The sequence below is a fragment of the Somniosus microcephalus genome, unplaced genomic scaffold (assembly GCF_052327205.1).
Source record: "Somniosus microcephalus isolate GS21.2 unplaced genomic scaffold, FLI_Smic_1.0 unresolved_chr1, whole genome shotgun sequence".
NCBI classification, from domain to species: domain Eukaryota; kingdom Metazoa; phylum Chordata; class Chondrichthyes; order Squaliformes; family Somniosidae; genus Somniosus; species Somniosus microcephalus.
In genome coordinates this window covers 15,189,956-15,216,455 of record NW_028225179.1, presented here as the reverse complement: position 1 = coordinate 15,216,455, position 26,500 = coordinate 15,189,956, and the positions used below count along the sequence as shown (strand labels likewise).

The 26,500-nt window shown below is 46.4% G+C and overlaps 1 protein-coding gene across 1 annotated transcript; it reads left to right on the top strand.

The window, feature by feature from the left end:
* Positions 1–4,960: 4,960 nt before the first annotated feature.
* Positions 4,961–25,533, top strand: LOC147093638 (putative G protein-coupled receptor 139). Its single transcript, XM_085974215.1, has 2 exons — positions 4,961–5,141; positions 24,632–25,533. The coding sequence occupies exons 1-2, from the start codon at positions 4,961–4,963 to the stop codon at positions 25,531–25,533; spliced, it is 1,083 nt and encodes a 360-aa protein (XP_085830341.1).
* The last annotated feature ends 967 nt before the right edge of the window (positions 25,534–26,500 follow it).

The following is a 26,500-nucleotide window of genomic DNA, read 5'->3' as shown; positions in this document are numbered from 1 at the left end:
TTAATGATCTAGATGATGGAATTAGATGAAATATCTTCAATTTGCAGGAGACACAATGTTGGTTGGGCATGTGTGCGGTGAGGACAATGCCGAGAAACTCCAGTATGATTTGGACAAGTTGGGTGATTGGGCAGAAGCATGGCAGATGCAATATACCGTGGATAAATGTGAGGTTATCCACTTTGGAGGCAAAAACAGGAAGGCAGATTATTATCTGAATGGCAATAGATTGGTAGAAGGGGAAGTGCAACGAGACCTGTGTGCCCTTGTGCACCAGTCGCTGAAGGTCAGCATGCAGGTACAGCAGGCGGTTAAGAAGCCAAATGGTATGTTGGCCTTCGAAGCGAGAGGGTTTGAGTGCAGGAACAAGGATGTCTGGCTGAAGTTGACAGGGCCTTGGTGAGACCACACCTTGAGTATTGTGTGCAGTTTTGGTCGGCTTATCTGAGAAAGGATGTTCTTGCCATGGAGGGAGTGCAGCGAAGATTCACCAGACTGATACCTGGGATGGCAGGAATGACGTATGAAGAGAGATTGGGTCGATTGGGCTTGTACTCGCTGGAGTTTAGAAGAATTAGAGGGGATCTCATTGAAACTTATAAAAATCTAACAGGACTGGACAGACTCGATGCAGGAAGGATGTTCCCGATTGTCAGGGTGTCCAGAACCAGGGGTCACAGTCTAAGGATAAGGGGTAGGCCATTTAGAACAGAGATGAGGAGGAATTTCTTCACCCAGAGAGTGGTGAACCTGTGGAATTCTCTACCACAGAAGGCAGTGGAGGCCAATACATTAAATATATTCAAGAAGGAGTTGGATATATTTCTTTAGGCTAAAGGGATCAAGGGATATGGGGAGAAAGCAGGGACTGGGTACTGAATGTGGATGATCAGCCATGATCGCATTGAATGGCGGAGCAGGCTCGAAGGGCCGAATGGCCTACTCCTGCTCCTATCTTCTATGTTTCTATATTTCTATGAGATAATGAGTGGGACAGAGAGAGTCAGGGAGACAGAGGCAAAGAGGTGAACATAGTCAGAGAGGCAGAGCGAGTGAGAGGGAGACAGAGAGAAAGAGACTGAGACAGAGTGATATGGGGAGACACCGCTAGATAGAGACCGGTAGATAGAGACTGGTAGATAGAGACAGGCAGACAGAATCAGGCAGAGAGAAAGACTGGCAGAGAGAGAGACAGGCTGAGAGAGAGACAGGCAGAGATAGAGACAGGTAGAGATAGAGACAGGTAGAGAGACAGAGGCAGTCAGTGACAGAGAGACAGGCAGACAGAGAGACAGCCAGGCAGAGAGACAGTCAGAGGGAAAGAGAGGCAAGGCAGAGAGAGATTCAGGCAGCGAGAGATGAAGGCAGCGAGAGATAAAGTCAGAGAGAGGGAGAGAGGCGGAGTGTAGAGACGGAGAGGGAGACAGATGGAGAGATTGGGAGAGAGCTATATAGCAAGAGAGTGAGAGTGAGACAGACGGAGAGAGAGTGACAGTGAGAGAGTGACAGAGAGAGAGAGACAGAGAGAGACAGAGAAAAAAAGGATAGAGAGAGTGAGAAAGACAGAGAGAGAGGTAGAGAGAGATTGAAAGATGGAGGCAGACAGACAGAGAGCAACGGAGAGAGTGAGACAGAAGAAAAAATGAGAGAGACACAGTGAGAGTGAGAAAGACAGAGCGAATGAGATATAGCGAGAGAGAGAGGTTTGGAGAGAGAGAGACAGAGAGAGCGAGAGACGGAGAGAGAGATGCAGAGAGAGACAGAGAGAGAGAAACAGAGAGACAGAGGGAGTGACAGAGACACACAGACGGAGAGAGACAGAGAGAGAAATAGAGATAGAGACAGAGATAGAAACAGAGAGTAAGAGCAAGAGAGCGAGAAAGACATAGAGAGAGGTAGAGATAGATTGAATAAGAGAGACAGACAGAGAGAGCAACATAGAGAGAGACAGAGAAGAAAAAATGAGAGAGACAGAGGGAGAGTAAGACAGAGAGGGTGAGACATAGGGAGAGAGAGAGACATGGTGAGAGAAAGTGCGACAGAGACAGAGGGACACAGAGAGAGACAGAGATTGGGAGCGTGTGATAGAGTAAGAGAGTGAGAGTGACAGAGAGAGAGAGTGACAGAGAGAGAGTGACACAGAGAGAGAGTGACAGAGAGAGAGAGACAGAGACAGAGTGACAGAGAGAGAGAGTGTGACAGAGAGTGACAGAGAGAGAGTGACAGAGTGTGACAGAGAGAGAGAGAGACAGAGTGACAGAGAGAGAGTGACAGAGAGAGAGTGACAGAGAGATGGAGTGATAGAGAGAGGGTGTGACAGAGAGAGAGCGACAGAGGGAGAGGGTGACAGAGAGAGAGGGAGAGAGAGAGGGAGACAGAGAGAGAGAGTGTGACAGAGAGAGTTTTACAGAGAGAGCAGAAGTGACAGAGAGTGACAGAGAGAGTGAAACAGAGAGAGTGACAGAGAGAGAGTGACAGAGAGAGAGTGACAGAGAGAGTGTGACATAGAGAGTGAAAGGCAGAGACAGAGTGACAGAGATAGAGCGACAGAGAGAGAAGGTGACAGAGAGAGAGAGAGTGACAGAGAGGGGGAGTGACAGAGAGAGAGTGACAGAGAGGGAGAGAAACAGGGACAGAGTGACAGACAGAGAGTGACAGAGAGCGAGAGAGAGTGACAGAGAGAGAGAGAGTGACAGAGAGAGAGTGACAGAGGGAGAGTGACAGATAGAGTGTGACAGAGAGGCAGAGAGACAGGGACAGAGTCACAGAGAGAATGACAGAGAGAGAGTGACAGAGTGAAAGAGAGTGACAGAGAGTGAGAGTGACAGGTTAGGAGTGACAGAGAGAGACTGAGACAAAGAGAGAGAGTGACAGATGGAGAGTGAGAGAGAGAGAGGGTGACACAGAGAGAGAGAATGACAGAGAGAGAGAGAGTGACAGAGAGAGAGAGAGTGACAGAGAGAGAGTGATAGAGAGAGAGTGACAGAGAGAGTGACAGAGAGTGAGGTAAAGAGAGCGATGTAAAGAGAGAGTGTTAAAGAGAGAGAGGTAAAGCGAGAGAGGTAAAGAGAGTGAGGGAAAGAGAGTGAGGGAAAGGGAGAGAACGACAGAGAAGAAAAAATGAGAGAGATAGAGAGAGAGTTAGAAAGACAAAGCGAGTGAGACATAGGGAGAGACAGAGACAGAGAGAGACGGAAATAGACGGAGAGTGACAGAGAGAGACTGGGAGAGTGACAGAGAGAGGGTGGAAGACAGGCAGCGTGACAGAAATAGAGAGGAGAGATAGATGGAGATCGAGAGAGGAGAGATTATCAGATATAGATAGGGAGAGAGAGGGTGACAGATAGAGAATAGATAGATGGAGATAGAGAGAAGGGAGATTAAAATTTATAGATAGGGAGAGAGAGAGAGGGTGCCAGTGATAGAGGAGATATAGATGGAGATAGAGAGGAGAGCATATTAGATGTAGATAGGGAGAGAGAGGGTGACAGAGATAGAGGCGAGATAGATGGAGATAGAGAGAGGAGAGATAATTACATATGGATAGCGAGAGAGTTAGGCTGACAGATAGAGGAGATATAGATGGAGATAGAGAGAGGAGAGATTATTAGCTGTAGGTAGGGAGACAGAGATTTGGTGAAAGGGATAGCGGAGATATAGATGAAGATAGAGAGAGGAGAGTTTATTACATATAGATAGGGAGAGGGGGTGACAGAGGAGAGATAGATGGAGATAGAGTGAGGAGAGATTATTAGGTATAGCTAGGGAGAGAGAGAGGGTGCCAGTGATAGAGGAGATATAGATGGAGATAGAGAGAGGAGAAATTATTAGATATAGATAGCGAGAGAGAGAGGGTGACAGGGATAGAGGAGATTTAGATGGAGATAGAGAGAGGAGAAATTATTAGATATAGATAGCGAGAGAGAGATGGGTGACAGGGATAGAGGAGATTTAGATGGAGATAGAGAGAGGAGAGATTATTAAATATAGATAGGGAGAGAAAGGGAGGGGTGACGGGGATAGAGGTGATATAGATGGAGATAGAGAGAGGAGAGATTATTAGCTGTAGATAGGGAGAGAGATGGTAACAGGGATAGAGGAGAGATAGATGGAGATAGAGAGAGGAGAGATTGATGGGTGACAGGGATAGAGGAGATTTAGATGGAGATAGAGAGAGGAGAAATTATTAGATATAGATAGGGAGAGAATGAGTGTGACAGGTATAGAGGAGAGATTGATGGAGATAGAGAGAGGAGAGATTATTAGCTGTAGATAGGGAGAGAGATGGTAACAGGGATAGAGGAGAGATAGACGGAGATACAGAGAGGAGAGATTATTAGATATAGATAGGGAGAGAGATGGTAACAGGGATAGAGGAGAGATAGACGGAGATACAGAGAGGAGAGATTATAAGATATAGATAGTTAGGTTGGCTGGCTTGCTGTTACAGTGTTTAAACCTCTCTCCTTTTTTAAACAGGGTTTAACATTTGCAACCGTCCAGTCCTCTGGCACCACTCCCAAATCCGAGGCGGATTCAAAGATTCTTGCCAGAGCCTGCACTATTTCCACCATTCCTTCCCTGATCAACCCTCATTATTCCCATCCAGATCGGATAAATGTTCTACTTTACTGTGGTTCAAAAAGAGTTGGATTGAAAGGGGTTAACTGAGGCTGTTTGTTCAGTAACTGTAATTAATGTCAGTCTCCACGGGTTAACTGAAGCTATTTGTTCAATGGCTATAGTTAATGTCTGTCTCCACGGGTTAACTGAATCTCTTTGTTCAGTGGCTGTAATTAATGTCAGTCTCCATGGACTCTAATTGTATCAGTGCAGGGTTTCCCTCTTCTTTTAATAAGGGACTCCTTTCAATGTGTTATCCCATAGTGATAGTGAGAACATCACCTCCGGAACTAACAGGGATTGGAATCTGAGAACAGTAGATTGGAATGTTACAACAATGGGTCGGAATCTGAAGACAGTAGATTGGAATGTTACAACAATGGACAGGAGTTTCAGCTCGCTGTTTAACGTTCTTTCGGAATATTATGATGTACTATCATTAGAATGGCGGATAGAGTTTGCACTTCAGATTATTCAATACATTTACTATCCTTTCCTTGCTGTCGTTGGTGTTCCTGGTAAGTCTCTCTATCCAGCTATTCTGTTAACCATGTTTCATTGTATTACTGTTCTTATCATTTGCTCTCCCCTCCTTGCTGCGGTTTTTGTTTCTGGTATGTCTCTCTATCCAGCTGTTAACTCTGCAAACCTTTGCTAACTGTATTACAGTTTGCGCGCCCAAAATCGGGAGTTCCGGAATCCAGACACCCTGTCAAACTGCAACCTGGGCCCAGGTGTTTCCGGACTCGGACCGTGTTTCTGATGTCCGAATTCCGGAAACGCCCGAGCCCAGGTTGCGATGTTTCCGGACTTCGGACATCAGAAACACATTCCAAAATCTGGAAAAACATGAAAAACGTCTTAGCCTCGGTCCCGAGCTTACCGAAATCACTACGCTTAACCTGTACTATTCTTCATTCTTTGCTGCTGTTGGTGTCCTTGGTAATTCTCTATATCCAGAAGTTGGTTCTGTAAACCACGTTTCACTGTATTACAGATTTTCCGTTAAATCTTGGGAAGAGCAAAGCCGTTGTATTTGGTCCTCATCCTTAAGATCAAAACCCAACATGGCCTCACCCCTACAATTAGTCCCATTCCCTGCTCTTTTCCCAAAGTCCTGCAAATTGTTCCCCATCAGGTGTTTATCCAATTCCCATTTTAAAGTTAATTTCTTTCCCTCTACATCTCCCAGTCATTCCGTGTCTATTGCTCTTTCTCTCTTTCTTTCTCCCTTTTCTCTCTCTCTGTTTTTCTTGCTCAAAGAATCATAGAATGGCACAACACAGGAGGAGACCATTCGGCCCGTCATGTCGGTGCCGTCTCTTTGAAAGAGCTATCTAAATAGCCCTACTCTTTAGCCAGAGCCCTGTAAATCTTCCCCGTCTACTAATTATACAATTCCCTTTCGTTAGTTACTATTGAATCTGCTTCCACCACGTTCCCAGACTGTGCATTCCAGATCACAACAAATCACTGCGTAATGAAAATTCTCATCATCTCTCCTGCGGTTCTTTTGCCAATTACCTTAAATCTGTGCACTCTGGAAACCGACTTACTCTATCAAAACCCAGCATGTTTTTCAGCATCTATATTGAATGTCCCCTTATGAAAAAGGGCAAAGATAGACCAGGTGTAAAAGTTCAATTTTACTGAGCTGTGATGTGATTTTACAGAAGTGAACTGTAAACAGCTACATGAAGGGAAATCAGTGTCAGAGCAATGGGAGGCAGTCAAAGAGGAGATAGTCAGGGTTCACAGCAAATACATTTCCAAAAATAACAAAGAAGGGACTCCCAAATCTAGAGCTCCCTGGATGTCAAGTGGTATATAGGGTAGGATAAGGCAAAAAATGGAAGCTTTTGAGAGATACCAAGAGCTCAATACTATGGAAAGCCAAGAGGGGTATAGAAAGTGCAGGGGTATAGAAGTGCCGCAACTAAGACTCTGGCAACAGAGTCCAACATGTGTTTGCGCCGGCGCATTAAAGGCCCCGCGGCGGCCGGCCGCTTTCCCACCGGCCGCCTGCCCGCAGCTCCCTCCCCGGACTTCTCCCCCCCCCCCCGGAACAGATGCAAGCCCGGCACTTGTCCGAGGTGTCGGGCTCATTTTTAAACAGATTTGCGCGGGCCGCGGCCGGGTGCAGGCAGCTCCTCCTTAACGGAAGGAGGAGGCCTGCACTTCCCCAGCCTGCCGCACCGCATCGGGTGCCGCAGCGCCGGAATTGCGGCGCTAAACGGCAGTTAGCGCCCTTTTCCAGGCGCTAAGACCCTTCAGTAGCGCCGGCAGCCGTTTGGGCGCGGCGCGGCGCTACTGAATTTTTGGCGCGCGCAGGGGGACTTAGCGCCGGCACTAACTTCCGGCGCTAAAGCCCTGGCTAAGCCAGAACCCAATTTCTAGGCCAAGATGTCTTACTGCCATTATATAGAGCCCTGGTGAGACCACACCTGGAGTATGGTGCATAGATTCGGTCTCCTGCTTTTTGTGGTATATATCAATGATTTACACTTCAATGTTGGGGCCATTATTAAGAATTTTGACATGATAAATAAATTGGCCGCGTGGCTGATAATGAGGAAGAAAGCTGTAGACTGCAGGTAGATATCAATGGACTGGCCAGGTGGGCAGAGAAGTGGCAATTGGAAATCATTCCGCAAGAGTGTATGCTAATACATTTGGGGAGGGCTAACAAGGCATAGGATTACACAAAAATTGGTAGGGCACTGAAGCGTAGAGGAACAAAGGGACCTTGGAGTGCATGTCCACAAATCCCTGAAAGTAGAGGACGTGTAGAAGAAAAAGCAAGACTTGTATTTGTATAGCGCCTTTCACGAACACCGGACAACTCAAAGCACTTTAGAGCCAATGAAGCACTTTTGGAGTGTAGTCACTGTTGTAATGATAGGGTAGTTAAGCAGGCATATGGCATACATTGCTTTATTAGCTGAGGCATAGAATATGAAAGCAGGGAGGTTATGCTAGAACTGTACAAAACACTAGTTAGACCACAGTTAGAGCACTGTGCACAGGTCTGGTCAGCACATTACAGGAAAGATGTGAGTGCACTAGACACATTATAGAGATGTACGAGGATGTTGCCAGGACTGGAGAATTGTAGCTATGAAGAAAGTTTGGATAGGTTGGGGTTGTTTACTTTAGAACAGAGGAGGCTGAGGGGAGATTTCATTGAGTTGTATAAAATTATGAGAGTCCTAGATAGAGTGGATATGAAGCACCTATTTCCCTTAACAGCGAGATCAATAACCAGGGCATAGATTTAAAGTAATTGGTGGAAGTATTAATTTGGAGATGAGGAGAATTGTTTTCACCAAGAGGGCGGTGGGGGATTGGAACTGACTGCCTGAAAGTGGCAGAACCCCTCATCACATTTAAAAAGTTCTTGGATATGCACATCAGGTGCCGTAACCTGCAAGGCTACAGACCAAGAGCAGGAAAGTGGGATTATCCTGGATTGCTCTTTTTTCGACTGGCGCAGGCACGATATGCCGAATGTTCTTCATCTGTGCTGTAAATATCTATGATTCTCTAATTCTATGTATCTTACATTCGCTGCTCTAAATAGAACAATCCCAGCTTCTCCAGTCTCTCCACATAACTGAAGTCCCAGATCCCTGGTACCAATCTGGTAAATCTCCTCTACACCTTCCCTAAACCTTGACATGCTTGCAAAAGTGTGATTGTCAGAATTAGACGCAGTAGTCCAGCTGGGGCCTAACCAAAGATTTATAAAACGTTAGCATTTCTTTCTGGATTTTGTTACTCTGTGTCTCTGTTTGTAAAGCCAAGGACTCTGTATGCTTTATTATGCCATCACAAATGTCCTGCCACCCTCAATGGTTTGTGTAAGCACACCCCAGGTCTCTCGGATCAAGTACCCACTTTAAAATTGTACTGTAGAAAAATACTGCGGATGCAGGAAATCTGAAATAACAACAGAAAATGCTGGAAATATTCAGCAGGCCAGACAGCATCCATGGAGAGAGAAACAGAGTTATCGTTTCAGGTCTGGGACCCTTCATCAGAAAAATGGGGTATATGACAGGTGTTAAGTTCAAAATACAAGTGAGAACCTGGCTGAAAATAGAAAGTACAGAGAGGAAGTGAAAAAAGTAATAAGAGGGGCAAAGAGAGAGTATGAGAATAGATTGGCAGCAAACATGAAAAGGAATCCAAAATCTTATATCGGCATATAAATAGTAAATGGTCAGTAAGAGCAGGGTTGAGGCCGATTAAGGGCCAAAAAGGAGACCTATGAATGGAGGCAGTGGGCATCGCTGAGACACTAAATGAATAGTTTGCATCTGTCTCTCCCAAGGAAGAAGCTGCTGCCGAAGTCATAGTGAAAGAGGAGGTAGTTGAGATACTGGATGGACTAAAATTTGATAAAGATGAGGTACTAGAAAGGCTGGCTGTACTTAAAGTAGATATGTCACCATGAGCGGATGGGAGGCATCCTAGGATGCTAAGGGCAGTAAGGGTGGAAATTGTGGGGGTACTGACCATAATCTTCCAATCCTCCTTCGATTCGATGTCGTGCCAGAGGACTGGAAAATTGCAAATGTTACACCCTTATTATAAACGGGTGTAAGGGTAAACCCGTCATCTACAGAGCAGTCAGTTTAACCTTGGTGGTAGGGAAGATTTTAGAAACTGTAATCAGCGACAAAATTAACAGTCACTTGGATAGGTGTGGATTAATTAAGATAAACAAGCACAAATTTGTTAAAGGCAATTCATGTCCAAACAACTTGATCGAATATTTTGATAAGGTAACAGACAGGGTTGATTAGGGTAATGCAGTCGACGTAGTGTACATGGATTTCCAAAAGGCATTCGACAAAGTGCCACATAATAGGCTCTCCAGCAAAGTTGAAGCCCATGGAATAAAAGGGACAGTGGCAGCATCGATACAAAATTGGCAAAGTGACAGGCAACGGAGAGTAGTCAGTTTAACCTTGGTGGTGAGGAAGCTTTTAGAAATGATAATCTGCGACAAAACTAACAGTCACTTGGACAAGTGTAGATTAATTAAGGAAAGCCAGCATGGATTTGTCACAAGCAAATCGTGCTTAATTAAATTGATCGAGTTTTTTGATGAGGTGACAGAGAGGTTTGATGAGCTCAATGCGGTTGATGTGGTGCACATCGATTTCCAAAAGACATGGATAAAGTGCCACATAATAGGCTTGTCAGCAAAGTTGAAGTGCATGGAATAAAAGGGACAGCGGCAGCATGGATACGAAATTGGCTAAGTGACAAGAAACAGAGAATAGTGGTGAACGTTTACATGGAAACATAGAAGATAGGAGCAGGATTAGGCCATTCGGCCCCTCGAGCCTGCACCGCAATTCAATGCGATCATGGCTGATCATCCAAATTCAGTACCCAGTTCCTGCTTCCTCCCCATACCCCTTGATCCCTTTAGCCTTGAGAAATATATCCAACTCCTTCTTGAATATATTTAATGAATTGGCCTCTACTGCCTTCTGTGGTAGAGAATTCCATCGGTTCACTACTCTCTGGGTGAAGAAATTCCTCCTCATTTCTGTCCCCTTATCCTTAGACTGTGACCCCTGGTTCTGGACACCCCGACCATCGGGAACATCCTTCCAGCATCTAGTCTGTCTAGTCCTGTTAGAATTTTATAAGTTTCGGACTGGAGAAAATTACACAGTGGTGTTCGCCAGGGGACTGTACTAGGACCACTGCCTTTCTTGACATATATTAAAGAATTGAACTTGGGTGTACAGGGCACAATTTCAAAATTTGCAGATGACACAAAACTTGGAAGTATAATGAACAGTGCAGCATAAATTGATAGATAGACTTCAAGCGGACATAGACAGGCTGGTGGAATGGGCGGACACGTGGCAGATGAAATGTAATGCAGAAAAGTGTGAATTGATACATTTGGGTAGGAAGAATGAGGAGATTCAATATAAACTAAAGCGTACCAATCTAAAACGGTTGTATATAAATAGAGAACTGGGGGTATATATGCACAATTCATTGATATTGACAGGGCAAGTTGAGAAAGCGGTTAAAAAAGCATTCGGGATCCTGGGCTTCATAAATAGAGGCATAGAGTACAGGAAGAAGGAAGTTATGATGAACCTGTATAGAACACTGGTTCGGCCTCAATTGGAGTATTGTGCCCAATACTGGGCACTGTACTTTAGGAAGGATTTGAATGCCTTAGAGCGGGTGCAGAAAGGGTTTACGAGAATTATTCCAGGAATGAGGGACTTCAGTTATGTGGATAGACTGGAGAAGCTGGGGTTGTTATCCTTTGAGCAGAGAAGGTTGAGAGGAGATGTGCTAAAGGTGTTCAAAATCATGAGGGGTCTGGACAGAGTAGATAGAGAGAAACTGTTCCCATTGGCCAAATGGTCACGAATAAGGGGACACAGATTTAAGAAGGTTGGCAGAATATCCAAAGGGGTTATAAGAAAAAGCTTTTTTAAGCAGTGAGTGGCTAGGATCTGGAATGCACTGCCTTAAAGGGTGGTGGAGGCAGATTCAATCGTGGCTTTCAAATGGGAATTGGATAAGTACCTGAAGGATAATACATTGCAGGGCTACAGGAAATGGCGAGGGATTGGGGCTTGCTGAAGTGATCTTGCAGAGCGCAGACACCGGCTCGATGGGCCGAATGGCCTCCTTCTGCGTTGTAACTATTCTATGATTCTATATTTTAAGAAAGACAGACTTGCATTTATATATTACTTTCACAACCACTGGACGTCTCAAGAGGCGTTGCAGCCAATGAAGTACTTTTGAAAGTATAGCCAATGTTGTAACGTGGGAAACTCGGCAGCCAATTCGCACACAGCAAGCTCCCACAAACAGCAATATGATAATGACCATGTAATCTGCTTCTGTTATGTTGATTGCGGGTTAAACATTGGCCATGACATCGGGGATAACTCCCCTGCTCTTCTGCGAAATAGGACCATGGGATCTATTACGTCCACCTGAGAGTGCAGACAGGGCCTCTGTTTAACATCTCATCTGAAAGATGGCACCTCCGACAGTGCAGCACTCCCTCAGCACTGCACTGGAGTGTCAGCCTAGATTTATATGCTACAAGTCCCTGGAGTGGGAATTGAACCCAAAACTTTCTGAGTCAGAAGCGAATGCGCTACCTACTTTTTTATTATTATTATATTATTTATGGAACATTAAGAACATTTAAAACATCCTGATCATTCCATTGTATCTTACAAATCCATTCCGTCGCTCTGCACAGCCATTACTCCATTACATAGTAACATCAATACCTGAAGTTTAATTTGTCTCCCGTAACACATATTAATTGATTGTAATTTAAAAAATTGATTGTAAAATAATATCTTTAAATTCTTTTCTGAATGAACCATCCACAGAGACTTATAATGATCGTTTAGCTTATGTTTAGTTTGATTCTCCTCCCCTTAAAAAAACAGAGCATTCATTCAATGCACAATCACGAATCTAGCCAAACTGAACATCTAGCCAAAATGAACATCTAGCCAAATTGAACATTAAATTAATTGCCGCTCCGCTAGACTTGGGCAGACTTTCCTGAAATCCCCTTCTCAAAATTGAGCCTCATGAGATTCCCATTCTCCCTGTTCGGTCACCACCCAGCAAAACAACTTCACACAACTGTCGAACAGAGTACGTCAAATCATTTAGCTGCAGACATAACACCATTAAATGGGACAGAGTCTCAGCCCGTGTCCCACACACTGGGCAAGTTGCCCCCTCCACTCATCCAATCTTAGACATGATAAAAATCCGGTTATGAGCCAATTTTAAATCACGTTCAATCAACTCTGGACATTTAAAAGTCGCCCACACTCCCTTGCAAATCTTGTTGAAGTCCAGCTGTGGGCATTGCCCTCACAATCTTCTCATACGTGCTTCCTATTGCTTTTTCCTCTACCTCCTGATCCTCCTTCCACATCATGTCCCTCACTATCGTTTCTGACAACCAACCTGGAAGTACATCTTTCACACATATAATACCAGCTTTTATAAAAGCTTTATTAAAAGTATCTCCTTCAATGTTGACTCACCTGTTCAAATATAAGGTCTGTTCTAAAAATGTCTCAGCCCCCTTGGGCATACACTGCACACTTTTTAAAAATTGGGCCCAAGTCTCTACAACCCCCTTATAAAATCTAGGGAGAGGTTTAATCGATTTCAGAAACATAGGCCTAGAAATTGGGTTCTGGCGTAGGCAGGGCTTTAGCGCCGGAAGTTAGTGCTGGCGCTAAGTCCCCCTGCGCGCGCCAGAAATTCAGTAGTGCCGCGCCCAAACGGCTGCCGGCGCTACTGAAGGGTCTTTGCGGCGGTACATCGGCGCTAACTGCCGTTTCGCGCCGCAATTCCGGCGCTGCGGCACCCGATGCGGTGCGGCAGGCTGGGGACGTGCAGGCCTCCTCCTCCCGTTAAGGAGGAGCTGCCTGCACCCGGCCGCGGCCCGCGCAAATCAGCTTAAAAATGAGCCCGGCACCTCGGACAAGTGCCGGGCTTGCATCTGTTCCGGGGGGGGGGGGGGGAGAAGTCCGGGGAGGGAGCTGCGGGCAGGCGGCCGGCGGGAAAGTGGCCGGCCGCCGCGGGGCCTTTAATGCGCCGGCGCAAACTGGAGTAAGGCACCTCTGACAGAACGTTGCTTGCGGCTGCCACGGGCGAGGCGGCCGCAACTCAATTTCGGAGTTCGGGCGGGTTACCACGGCAACCGGGACGCTGCGCACACCGATGACGTCATCGGTACCGGCGCAGCGCTACCGGTGCAACGCCGATTTAGGGCCCATGGGAATTTTTAAACTGGCCATAACTCTGGCGCTAGTCCCTCTAGCGCCTCAAAAGCGGCGCTAAGGCAACTGAATTTCTAGGCCATAATATTGTATTCCATATACGATATCCCCTGCCCTACTTTTGCACTTTTTAAAAAAATAGTGCTCGAAACAACTTCTCCAAAAACTTGTGTTTGACTTCTGAAGAAATCTCTTCACCCATTTGAATCTACAGGGATTTTTCTTCAAATCAGTATCTGGGAAATTGAGTCCTCCCTGATTTCTCCACCCAATGATGGTATTATAAGCCACCAAGGCTGGTTTCCCATCCCATAAAAACCTCACACAAGCCTCTCGGGTGGACCTTTCCACCCACTCAGGAACATCCTCCACCGTCAATTATTGACATAGCTTAGATAACATGAGAGCGGACACCATGGTCGCTCTTCCTTGCACTTTCAACCACCTTCTCTCCCATCTTCCCAAAATCATTTTAACTTTTATAACCTTTGGTTCACAATTTAATCGATCAATTTCATCCCTGTATTTTTTGCACCCCATATGCACCCCCAGAGCTTCCAAAACCTCCACCACCTTAAAGGGACTTTGCTCCAACCATTCCCCCCTACCCCTTCCTGCAACCAGTTATTAGGAATTACTATAATTCACTCTGACTCCTGAAGCTCTGCAATACTCTTCCACTACGTCCATAGCTTTCCTCACTGACTCCCCATTTCTCAATGTTAAGGTTGTGTCATCTGCATATTGGTGTATCACTGACATCAGCCCGGAACTGAGATCCGCAATCTCAACTACACCTTCTTTCTTTTGTATCATGTAACCTAATGGTTCTGCTACCAATGTGTACATGTATGGGGACAGGGGATAACCCTGTCTCACTGACCACTGTATAGGAAAATACTTGGATAAAAAACCAATACATTTAACTCAGAAAAATATGTTTGCATAAAAAGTCCTTATCCGTTCAATGTTAATTCCCCCGAAAGCAAATGCTTCTAAAACCTTCGATTAAAAAATCATGAGAGACCCTATCAAAGGCTTTCTTTTGATCTATCTTTAATACATAAGCCTCCCTCCCACTCTCTTCCATGAGCTCTATCTCATCTCGGATTGAGACTACAGAGTCTGCGATGTCCCAGCCTATGACTTCATCAGACTAAGAGGGCAAAAATATCTGCGGCAACACCTCCTTCATACGATTTGCCATAACCCTCGCCAAGATGTTATAATCCATATTTAATAATGAGATGGGCCTCCCTTTCTTCAGGTCCCGTCTATCCCGTTTATATTTAAAAGCTAAGCTAACGACACCTCTACTCATAGATGGGGCCAGTCTTCCCTCAATTTTAATTTCCTGAAAAACCTCTAAAACCAATGGACTTCAAATCTCGGAAATTTCTTTATAAAATTCTGCACTTAGTCCATCGGACCCTGGGCTTTCCCACCAACTTCATTCCACTTATGGCTACTTTTATTTCTGCCAATCCTACTTCTTTGTGAGACATGTTTCGCATCCTTCTTTAAACCCTCTTCAACAAAAACACTAACCTTCTCCATCACCAAATTGGAAATGTCGTCTTTTGTATATAACTCTTGATAAAAGCTGCTAGCCGCCTCTAAAATCTCCCCACTTTCATTAATGATCTTCTACCCAACCTTCAACTTTTCAATTAATGATAATCTATGTCGCAGCTTCTCTTGCTCTAGGAAATATCTAGTGCATCTTTCGCCCTCCAATGCATCTTCAGCCTTTGCAAGGAGAATGCCCCCCTTGCATTTTTCAGCTTGCAATAATTCCCACTCTTCCTTTGCCACCCGGAACTTAGTCTCAGCTCCATTATCCCCTCCGTCAACTGCTTTACAGACATCCATAAACCTTTTCTTTATATTGTCTTCTTCACACCGGTTAGCGGCCGCTCTCTTTTTTCCCAAAACCTACTGAAAAACCTTTACCTCATATTTGATATTGTCCCACCAAACCTTTCTTTCTTTCAGGAACAAAGGTTCATTCTTTGCATTTTTTATTATATTTAAAATCCCTTCTTTATTAGCAATTTTTTTCACGTATTCATTGTTTAAAATCCACACCCCTGGACCGATCTTAACTCTGCTGTTCCTAATTCTAAGAAACAAAGCCGAGTGGTCACTTAAAGATACGTTTTTGTAATAAATCTCCATGACCGCAGAACCTACCCCTTCCCATATTAACACACAATCGATTCAGCTCTGTTTTAAAATATCACCCACCCAACCTGTTCTGGAGAACTCCCTTTTTATGGGGTTCCAGTCCCTCCATAAGTCTCTCAAATTTAAATTTGCCATTCTTTTTACAATCATCCCTCTGGAGTTATCATCCTTAAATGTCACCTGGGCTGCAATGTCCATCCGAGATAACAATACATTAAAATCCCCCACTATACAAGGATTTTCCACCTCTGCAACTTCACTGAATAACCCGCGAAAAAACTCGCGACGCTTGCAATGGTCATTCGGTGCACAGATATTAGTGATCAAAATTAAATTCTCCATTCTTACCCTTAGCCATAAAAATCTCCCCTCAGTGTCCTTGCCCACCAAGACAACATTCTCTTCTATGGATAGACTCACCAAAACAGGCAGCCCTCTTCGGCTATTGTTTGCACAATTTGCAAACACCTCTCCCTTCCAAACCTTCTGAACATTTTCTAGGATATCCTCTTCCCAGAAGGTTTCTCGCAGACTCAACAAGTCAGTGCCTTTAAAACACTGCAACAACTGCTGCACTTTCTTCTCACCTCTCAGTCCGTTCACATTAATCAAGACCAAGGTAATCATGGTTCTGAATAAGGGAAGTATGCCTCATAATCTCCGCATCATTTAATCGCTGGCCCTTCCCTCCTCTCATGCTTCTTTCCAAATTTTCGGCCAGCTGTTGCTTTTTCCTGCAGCCTCCGGCTCTTTTTTACCTCCTGTTTGCACCTTCCTTGCATTAGGTTTGGGGCAAGGAGCTGCCCCATGTCCCTCCTTCCGACCCTCACTAAACTTTCCCTTTCCACACGATGCCACCCCATCTCCCACCTCCATGTCTCTGTCCCACTCTGCTTCCTCAGTCTCCAGCTCTTCTATAACCCTCTGTTCCTGCTCCACGTCAGACACATAATCCTGTTCCCCATCAAATACATCATCTCCCATAGAGCGCCTTCCTCCTATCGCGGTTTCTCCAACAGTGCCGCTCCCTTCGACTTCATCTCCACCGCTGACCAGTGCTCCCTGATCCTTCGCTCTCTGGGACAATGGCACACCTATATTGCTCCCTTCTGGCGTTTTTGACTCGCCCCTCCCATCCTGCTGCCCCTTTAAGGCTCCTGCCTATTGCACCATCTCCTTGTCTTGCCCAGTCCTGCTCACCAAGATGTCCGACTCTCCATCATTCTTTGGAGTTCTTACATTTACCAGGCACCCCACTCCCGACTCTTCTCCGGCGCCCCCCCCCATGGAAACCAGATCCTTTAGGGAGAGCTGAACCGTATTATGGCTCGATTCTCTACTCGACCTGTGCTGCCATCTGCTGTCTTTGATTTTTTCCTCTGTACTTGGTGTGTTTTCCAGCATCTCCAACCTGTTCTCTGCTCTGCAATAATCTGCCTCTTCTGGCGCTCTTTTCTCTTTCAATTCAACGGCTGTGTCCTCCGACTGCTCCGCTCCTCCGACCATTTCCCTCACACCTCCTGCTCCTTCTCCCATCCCTTCGGCGCTCATAGAGCTTCCTTCTGCCTCACACTCACAGCGGGCCTTGCAGCTCCGAGCAATGTGTCCCGGCTCGCTGCAATTTTCACAGTATATGTCAGGAAAGTTTCTTACAGCATGGTCGTGTCCAAGACAATAATAACAAACTTTCACTTGGTTATCATGCCATACTCGGAATTACTGCATTCCTTCCATTGTCTCGAATTTCGTGCTGTAAGGTATTGACTTCACCCCCTCTGGGAACTGCACCTTTACGTAACGGGTTCCATCTGCTACCCGTGTTCCTGGATAGTAAATTATCTTTATTGCCAAGCAAATTTTAACGTCCGACGACTTCAAAGTGTTGTTTAGCACATTGTCCTCAATATAAAGTTGCAAATTTAAGAACAAGACAAGCACCTCTTCTGAAAATAGCAGAGCCACCTCCAAGAACTTATCAATTTTCAAACTGAGTAAAAGTCTTTCCACCTCCTCTCGGCCACTGACTGTCACCTCGAATCCAACATTTGGCTTTGGTCGACAGGCAAAGCATCTTCCCTCACCACAGTCCTCATGTACCATTTGGGTAACATCCCAAGCTCGTATCTCCTTATCCTCGCACTGCATCATCACCGTGTTTTCTTTTCCAAGTCTCCTAGGTTCCCTACCCAAATTTTTGGGCCTTTTTCTCTCCCTTCCAACCACTGTATTTCCCCTGATTAAATTCAGCTTGGGAACAACGTCCTCTGAGGATCCCGGCACTCCGGACCCCTCGCTGCTGTTTATGGGACAAAAAGCCCCTAAAACCTGAAAGAAATGAAAAAGCCACCACCAACTTCTTACAAGCACACTCCAAATCCCTACAGCAATCAGGCAACCAGCAGCACCTGCTCACTCCTAGCTCTTCCCACCTAGAGTTTGCAACCCAGTGCACCACAGGGACACATTCCTTCGCTTTTCTGTCACTTTCTCATTTTTTGTTCTCAGCTTTAGATCAATACAGGACGAGAAACTCCTTTCTCTCTGTTCTTTACTCTTATTTTTGGACTCCAAAGTGATCAAGAGATATGGGGGTGGGGTGCAGGTGGGTGCAATGTGGTTTTGAGGTCGAAGAACAGCCATGATCTCATTCAATGAAGGCTCGAAGGGCCGTATGGCCTGCACCTGCTACTAATTCTTATATTCTTATGTTTAGGGGCGGGTGAAATATTGAGCATTCGCTCACTTTTAATTAAAAACTGTGTACTATAAGGTGAGCTAGATTGTGCTGCAGAAAAGTATTCTGGTGACAATGGTTCAAGGAGTCTGTTTGTTCAATGACTGTAATTCATCTGAGCGAAACCTATAAAATTCTGTCAGGCCCGGACAGACTAGATGCAGGAAGGATGTTTCTGATGGTCGGGGAGTCCAGAACCAGGGGTCATAATCTAAGGATAAGGGATAAGCCATTTATGACTGAAATGAGGAGGAATTTCTTCACCCAGAGAGTGGTGAACCTGTGGAATTCTCTACCACAGAGGGCGGTGGAGGCCAGTTCATTAAATATATTCAAGAAAGAGTTGGATATATTTCTGGAGGCTAAAGGGATGAAGGGATATGGGGAGAAGGCAGGGACAGGGTACTGAATTTGGATGATCAGCCATGATCTCATTGAATGGCGGAGCAGGCTCGAGGGGCCGAATGGCCTACTCCTGCTCCTATCTCCTAATGCCAGTTACAGTGAGGCCTAATGATGTCAATTGGGGATTTCCCTCTGCTCTAAATAAGGAGCTCCCTTCACTTTGTCACCTCATACAGTCAGCGCGCTGCCCCCAGCACAAAGACCACCAGGCACTCACAGAAGGGAAGACATGGATTGGGGTGAAGTGTTTAGGATATTAGGATTATGTTGTGATATAGAAAATATGTACTACCACCTCCTCACTGCTGTTGGTGTTCCTAGTAAGGATCTATGTCCAGTTATTAATTCTAAGTAATGGAGAGGCCAAGAGAAAGAGCTGGGCACTTCAGTGACAAGGCATTGGTGGCTCTGGTTGGCGCTGTGGAACAGCGATTGGCAGTGCTGGTCCCTGAGATTGGCAGGAGGTCATTGCCCCAGGAGTTTAGAAGGATGTGGAAGGAGATGGCTCAGCACGTCTCCTCGAGGAGCCTGATGCCGAGGATTCACCCCCAATGTTGGAAAAAGTTCAATGAACTCACTCGGGTCTTTAGGGTGAGTACCTGCTTTCCAATACCTCTACATCCCTCCATCTCAACTTCATTCTGTGTCCAGAGGGTTTACAAACCCAAATGCCCAACACTCATCCAAGACCTATGGCCATCTCATAAAACCCACAAGCACATCCCACACCTTGCACACATTAACGTCCATTCACCTATGGTAGGCACATTTGCCAAACACATGGCTGCACACAATAACAACTATTCAACTATGGTAGGCACATCTGCCAAACACATGCCTGCACACTCACACACACGCTGTCCTTCATCTTGCAGGCCAGGCTCTCTCATAACAGACGGGAGCAGCAATGTGTGGGAGGAGGACCGGCAGACCAACATCCCCTGACTGACTTGGAGGACTGAGCGCACAGGATCACTCACAGCCAGGTCATAGGTGTCGTGGGCACTGGGGAGGTCGAACCCCTGGGAGAACAATGTTATGTTCATCAGCTTTCTCTCCGTCTCATTCCACTTCTCCCTCACAACACCAACCATTTACACTTTCAATCCAACTGACTGTCTCCAGTCCTTACTCCATTCCAGCCCCGCTGCCCTCACGCTAAAGTCACTTTTGTACCTACCTGGTTTCTGATAATGAACCACCAGCAGACCAGCCTGTCCCTCAGCCTGCCAGTTGCAGCGATGCCCCAGAAGAGGAGGAAGAGGAAGCCGGAGCCTCACTGCCTGCGTCTTCCAAGTGTGACACACCAGTCACTGGGGCCATGCCTACCCGAGGCAGAGCAGGGTGTTAGGGTCCGATGAAGGCGTAGCTCCTGGTCGCAGCGGGCTGCAACAATGCCATGTGAGTAGGGAAGCGCATGGGCAATCTCCCCGGTTTTTGAGTAGGCGAGCAGGTTCTGCTGCACAGGACTCGATGAGGACCTCGACTTTGTGGCCATGAATACCCAGGCTTTGAGAATGCACAGTGAGCTGATGAGTGCAATGCCAAGTGTGCCCGACAGCATGGATGGAATGGCTAGGAGCTTGGAGGAGTCCACCACCAGCACAAACCCTTGAACCCATGCTTGCGTCATTGCAGAAGATGGTTGAATTGCAGGGAGACTGTGGTGGACCAGAGCCTTATGTAATGGATGGGGAGGCACGATCCATTGCAGCACAGGCCAACGCAACGCAAGGAGATAGTGCTGCAATTCAGTCATTGACTCGTGCCATCTAGTCTCGGACTGCTCTCATGCAGTCTCAGATTTATGTCACGCAAGTACTGACTGCTGCCATCCTCGCTGGGTCGCCCATAGTCCCCCGGGGATCTCACAGTATTGCAGCAGGCCAGAAATCTTTGCACCAGCAGATTGCTCCAGGTGCTAAAGTTCTGCCCTGTGGGAGTGACAGCGTATTTGTCGAGTAGGAAGGTGCTGTCCTCTATCAGGATGACAGATTTCCTGCTCCCACCACTTCCACATTGCACTTTGCACGGCCTGTAATACAGCCATCTCAAACTGCTGCCGCACATGCAGAGTTGGTGCAGTCTGCAGCCGGACCCTCCATGCCCTCCAGGCCCAGAGCTAGTCGAGGGCGACCTTCAAGGCAATCTCTGGATCCAGCATACAGCAGCCTTCGGCCAGCATTGTTGCAGCCACTGGGGCCACATTACGAGAAGCAGTAGGGTGGGAAGGGGGGAAGTGCACAGGGGATGGAGATTACCCTCGAAGGCCCAACAGTAGAATCTGTAAATTAATCGGGGGAATGTTTGTGGGAAAGTTGTAGCTTGTTGCTATTACAGTCTATTTTTTGACTGTTTTGCCGTTTATCTCCATGTTGTGAGAACGAGTTTTGTTCGTTCATGATTTGTTGGGTTTGCTTCTAATTGTTTTGTCCTGAATAAATGACAGAGAGTTTGTAACATAAATATATTTTTTTTATTATTAATTTATATCTTTCTGATTTGACTCATTGAAAGCATCCCACACCCACTATTGTTGGACAAAGCTGCAATGATGTGCTTCCTCATCCCGGAAGCCATCTTCTCTATAAAGGGTTAGAATCGGTGTCTTATGAGCCATTCACAGGCTGCCCTTGCAGTGGAAACTTTCTGCGCCTCCCTCCCACGTTGGAGCTGCTGATCCTTCTCTTCATCCGCCTCCTCCTCCTCTCCCTCACCCTCCTCCGCCTCAGGTGAGGCACCAATCTCTGGTGGCAATGGCTGGGTACTCATGATTGCAATGTTATGAAGCATGCAGCACACAACAATGAAGAGGGAGACTTACTTGGGAGAATACTGCAGGGCTCCCCCTGAGTGGTCCAGACACCGGACCATTGGTTCAAGACGCCGATCGTCTGCTCTATGAGGTTCCTGGTGGCGCTATGGCTCTCATTGTATTGCAACTCGGCAGGGAAATTGGGGGTATGGAGCGGTGTCATCAGCCAGGTGCAGAGTGGATAACCCTTGTCCCCGAGGAGCCATCCAATAGGTTGACACGATAGTTGGAAGAGGTGTGCGACACTGGTCTGGCGCAGGATAAAAGTATCGTGGCAGCTGCCAGGATAGCAGGCATTGAGGTGGAGTATGAGCTGTCTGTGGTTCTAGACCAACTGGACATTCAGAGAGTGGAAGCCCTTCTGGTTTTGGAACACCTCTGCATTCTCATGAGGTGCCCACAATGCCACATGCGTGCAGTCAATGGCGCCCTGAACCATGTGCATTTGCGCTGTTTGTCCCGGGACATGGGGAGAGATGTACTGGCCTCTCCTCTGATACAAGGAATTTGTCACCTCCTGGATGCCACAATGATCAGCGAATTGGGAGATATTCACTGTGTCCCCAGTAGAAGCCTGAAAGGAAACAGCTGACTAAGAAATTCAGAGACACTGTAACCTTCACTGCCACCGACAGAGGTGGCCTGGTCCTGAGCTGAGGCTGCAGTTCTGATTGCAGGAGCTGGCAGAGCTGAGTGACCAACTCCTTGCAGAAGCACAGCCTTTGGAAACACTGCTCCTCAGACAAATGGATAAAGGAGGGGAATTGCTCCCTGCATACCCTGGGAGGGTGAGGTCTCCTGTGCAAAGGCGTGTTGGCCCTCCTCCTTCTGGACACGTTTGCCACTCTCTCTGTGTCTCTGCTGCCTCCGAAGGTGAAGCTGGACGACGGCGAGGCCCCGAGTTAGTGCAGCCCCATCGAAGCTTCTAAACATTCTTCGAAGGAGGATGAAATAAAAATGAATCTCCAAAATGGTGCTCAGAACACAAAACTCCTTTGGTCAGCGACGATTCTCTCCAGACATCTCCCTCGCTCTCAAGTTGCATGTACCAAAAATTTCGGCGACAGAAAAGGCAGGAAGCAGCCGCCTTTAAATAGCACTCCCCCCGCCCCTTCCCGACTTGAAAACGTTCCCCTCTACCTGTCGCTCCTAGCGGCAGGTGCTAAGAATCAATATCCGGCCCGGGGCCCTACCGGGGCGTTTCGCCCTCAACTGACATCACGATCTGCGGGCACAGGAGCTCGTGGTGGTATAAATAGCGACAGCGTAAAATGACTGGTCAATTTCGCGAGCGGCACTAAAATAGCTGCGCTCGGGTGCTAATTTTCTAGCATCCTGTTAGCGCCAGGGGGTGGGGGTGGTGGGCACTAAGGGGAGGCGCTAACCAACTGACTTTGTTTTCACATGATTAACTGTGTTTTTCTCTTTGTCATTCCCTATCCCATCCGGGCTGCTGTCAGCTATTGATTCTGCAGGTGATATCGTGTTACCAAGATTCAAATTTTCTGTATTCAACTCAAGCAAATTTATTAGGCGTGACTCTATATTATTTCAGTCTGCTATCTACACTGAACATTTGTAACAGGTCAGAAGAATGTTTCTTGGTTTAGGAGGCTTTTCACCTAATGTCGAAAACCCATCGACCTGAAACATTAACTCAGTTTCTCTCTCTCCACAGATGCTGCCTGACCCGCTGAGTATTTCCAGTACCCGCAGTCCTTTGCTTTAGTTTTCATCTATTCACCTAATGCTCAGTATGCTTCCTCACAGAGTCACAGGAACAAATTCTGGAAGATCACATCCACCTCATTAAGTGCATGAAATATCCACTAATCATTCAGTTCTAGTCAATGTCTCCTTTTCCACCCTATCCAGTTCTGCATTACTGGCACTGCTTCTGATGATTAAAGTACGATTACAAGGATAATTTACATTCTCACAAAACGTTCATTTAGCCAGATTTCATTACATTTATTTCTAATCATTGTTTTGAATTCACAATTGGATCCCATGCCCGTCTGTCACAGTTCAGTGGATCTGTCAGCGAGACCCAGAGTGATTCTCTATTGCCTCCTGCTGTACTTCAGGATAATCAATCCCCGCTGAATGTAACAGAAGTACTGAGGATAAGAAAATCCTTTGATATCTTCTCGTCTTATGTTCTCTACACATGTTGTAAACAACAAGTGAAAAAGTACAAGGATAAATCTCATCCATTTGTGTTTAGATACTTTACAACAGCATTCGGCGGCACTTTGCCTGTGGGATAAATCGTCCAATTTCGATGTTGATAAATGCATTTATTGGGACATTACCTGGTCATTCCTCACTATTTACTTTAATTCAGATTCCATTATTTGCAATGTTACTTGGCAAATCTTCCTTTAAATTAGCTAAATTTGTGTATTTCAGCAAAAATGCAGAAAACTCAATCTTTAAAACAGATCTGATAGCCTACATATCTTTATAACTGCAGTGCACTTGTATTTATTATCTTAGCACTTGCATAATACATCCGTACATTATACAGACAATTGCCTGTAATTAATGCATGTCAAGCTTGCAGTTTCTTTATTTGCTGTTGCATTCATTTTCTGTTCTAAATATAATGGATATTCTAATCAGGAGCAGAAATCCAAGCGGGATTTCCCGCTCCCCTAACACAGGGGCACAGAAGCAAATGGTACCATTCCAAATGCTGACTGATCGCGGGACATGAAGGCTTCCTGAAAAGTTCTGGTCCTTTGTGTCCCTGGTACCTCGGGCAGTGGTTTTGTCTGCTGGGCTAAAGGTAGATCTCTCATTTAATATCTCCTTGATCAAACATCTGTTACTTTCATATTGTATGTATTACCATTTCATTTATTGATTCCACAATGTATTTCCGATTATTCTTACAATAAACCCTGTATTCAGCTCCAAAGGATTATATTCTATAATTGAATGTCACTAATGAGTTGCAGATTTCTCCTTGAATTCCATCAAACTGCTGCCGTTGATCCCAACCTGATGTATAATTTCCCTGTTTATTTCACTTCCTCACAGTGAACTTAGTGACGATTGTGATCCTGTCTCGGGGAAAGTGCGGTCTCTCCAAATGTGTCACTCGCTACCTGGTGGCCATGGCAACGGCGGATCTACTGGTCGTTATCCTCGACCTGATATTGAGGCACATTCCGATTGTTTATAGGGAAACGTTTCATTTCCTGTATTTTATCCCCGTGTGTAATATCCACGCTGTCCTGCTGTTCGCAGCCACAGACTGTTCTGTCTGGTTCACCGTCACTTTCACCTTTGATCGATTTGTGGCCATTTGTTGCCAGAAGCTGAAAACTAAACATTGCACCGAGAAAACGGCGGCTGTGGTTCTGGGAACAGTGACTGTGCTGAGCGGTTTAAAGAACATCACCTGGTATTTTATGTTCACATATCAGTATTGGCTTTTGAACGACCCCTGGTTTTGTGTGGTCACAGATGATGTTCAGTATTCACGGGTCTGGGGAGCAATCGAGCTCCTTCATTATATTCTCACCCCGGGGGTCCCATTTGTGGTGATTCTGCTACTCAATGCTCTCACCGTCAGATACATTTTAGTGTCCAGCAGAGCCCGCAGGAGACTCCGGGGCTCCAGCAGTGGGGAGAGTCCCAGAGACCCAGAGATGGAGAGCCGCAGGAAATCCATCATTTTACTGCTTGTTATCTCCGGCAACTTCATCCTGTTATGGGCAGTGTTTGTGGTGCACTCTCTATGGGGCCGGATGTGGTATTTGGGGGATGAGTCTGTATTTATACCTGTTTATGTACAGGAACTGGGATTCATGCTACAGCTGCTGAGTTGCTGCACAAACACTGGGATTTATGCCGTGACCCAGACTAAGTTCAGAGAGCAGTTGAAGAATGTGGGGAAATATCCCTTTACTCTGATTGTAAAATTCATTAAAGGATGAGATGAAGCAGAAACTTTGCAGCCTGAGAGTTGAGAGTTCGCTGGGCCTGATATTGTGGAGCACTGCACAAAGAGGCCGACTCTAGGGACCCACACAAATAAGACAGCTCTGGTGCACTGCACAAAGTAGCCAGCTCAAGGACCCACAAAAAGCAGCGCGCTCTATGGTGCAGCAAAAACAAGCCAGCTCTAGGACCCCGCACAAAGAAGCCAGCTCTGGGGCGCCGCACAAAGAAGCTGCCTCTAGGGTCCCTCATAATGAAGCCGGCTCTAGGGCCCCGCACAAAGAAGCCAGCTCTAGGGCCATGCAGGAAAAAGCTGGCTCAAGGGCCCCTCACAGAGAAGCCGGCTCTAGGGCCCCACTCAAATTAGCTGGCTGTAGTGCTCCAAACAACAAAGCCATCTCTAGGGCCCCTCACAAAGAAGCCGGATCGAGGGCCCCAAACAAATCAAATGGCTCTAGGGTGCCGCACAAAGAAGCCGGCTCTAGGGCCACGCACAGAGAAGCCTGCTCTAGGGCCCCACTCAAATTAGCTGGCTGTAGGGCTCCAAACAAAAAAGCCAGCTCTAGGGCCCCTCACAAAGAAGCCGGATCGAGGGCCCCAAACAAATAAAATGTCTCTAGGGCACCACACAAATAAGCCGGTTCTAGGGACACGCAAAAAGAAGCCGGCTTTAGGGCACTGCAAAAAGAAGCCGGCTCTAGGACCACGCACAATGCAGCCGACTCTAGGGCCCCGCAGAAATAGGTCAGCTCTAGGGCCCCGCACAAAAAAGCTGGTACCAGGGCCAAGCACAAAGAAGCCAGCTCTAGGGAGCTGCACAAGGAAGCCGGCTCTAGGACACCACAAGAAGATGCTGGCTCAAAGACCCCGCACAAATAAGCCAGCTCTAGAGCCCCTCAAAATGAAGCTGGCTCTAGGGCACAGCACCAAAATGCTGGCTCTAGGGCCAAGCACAAAGGATCC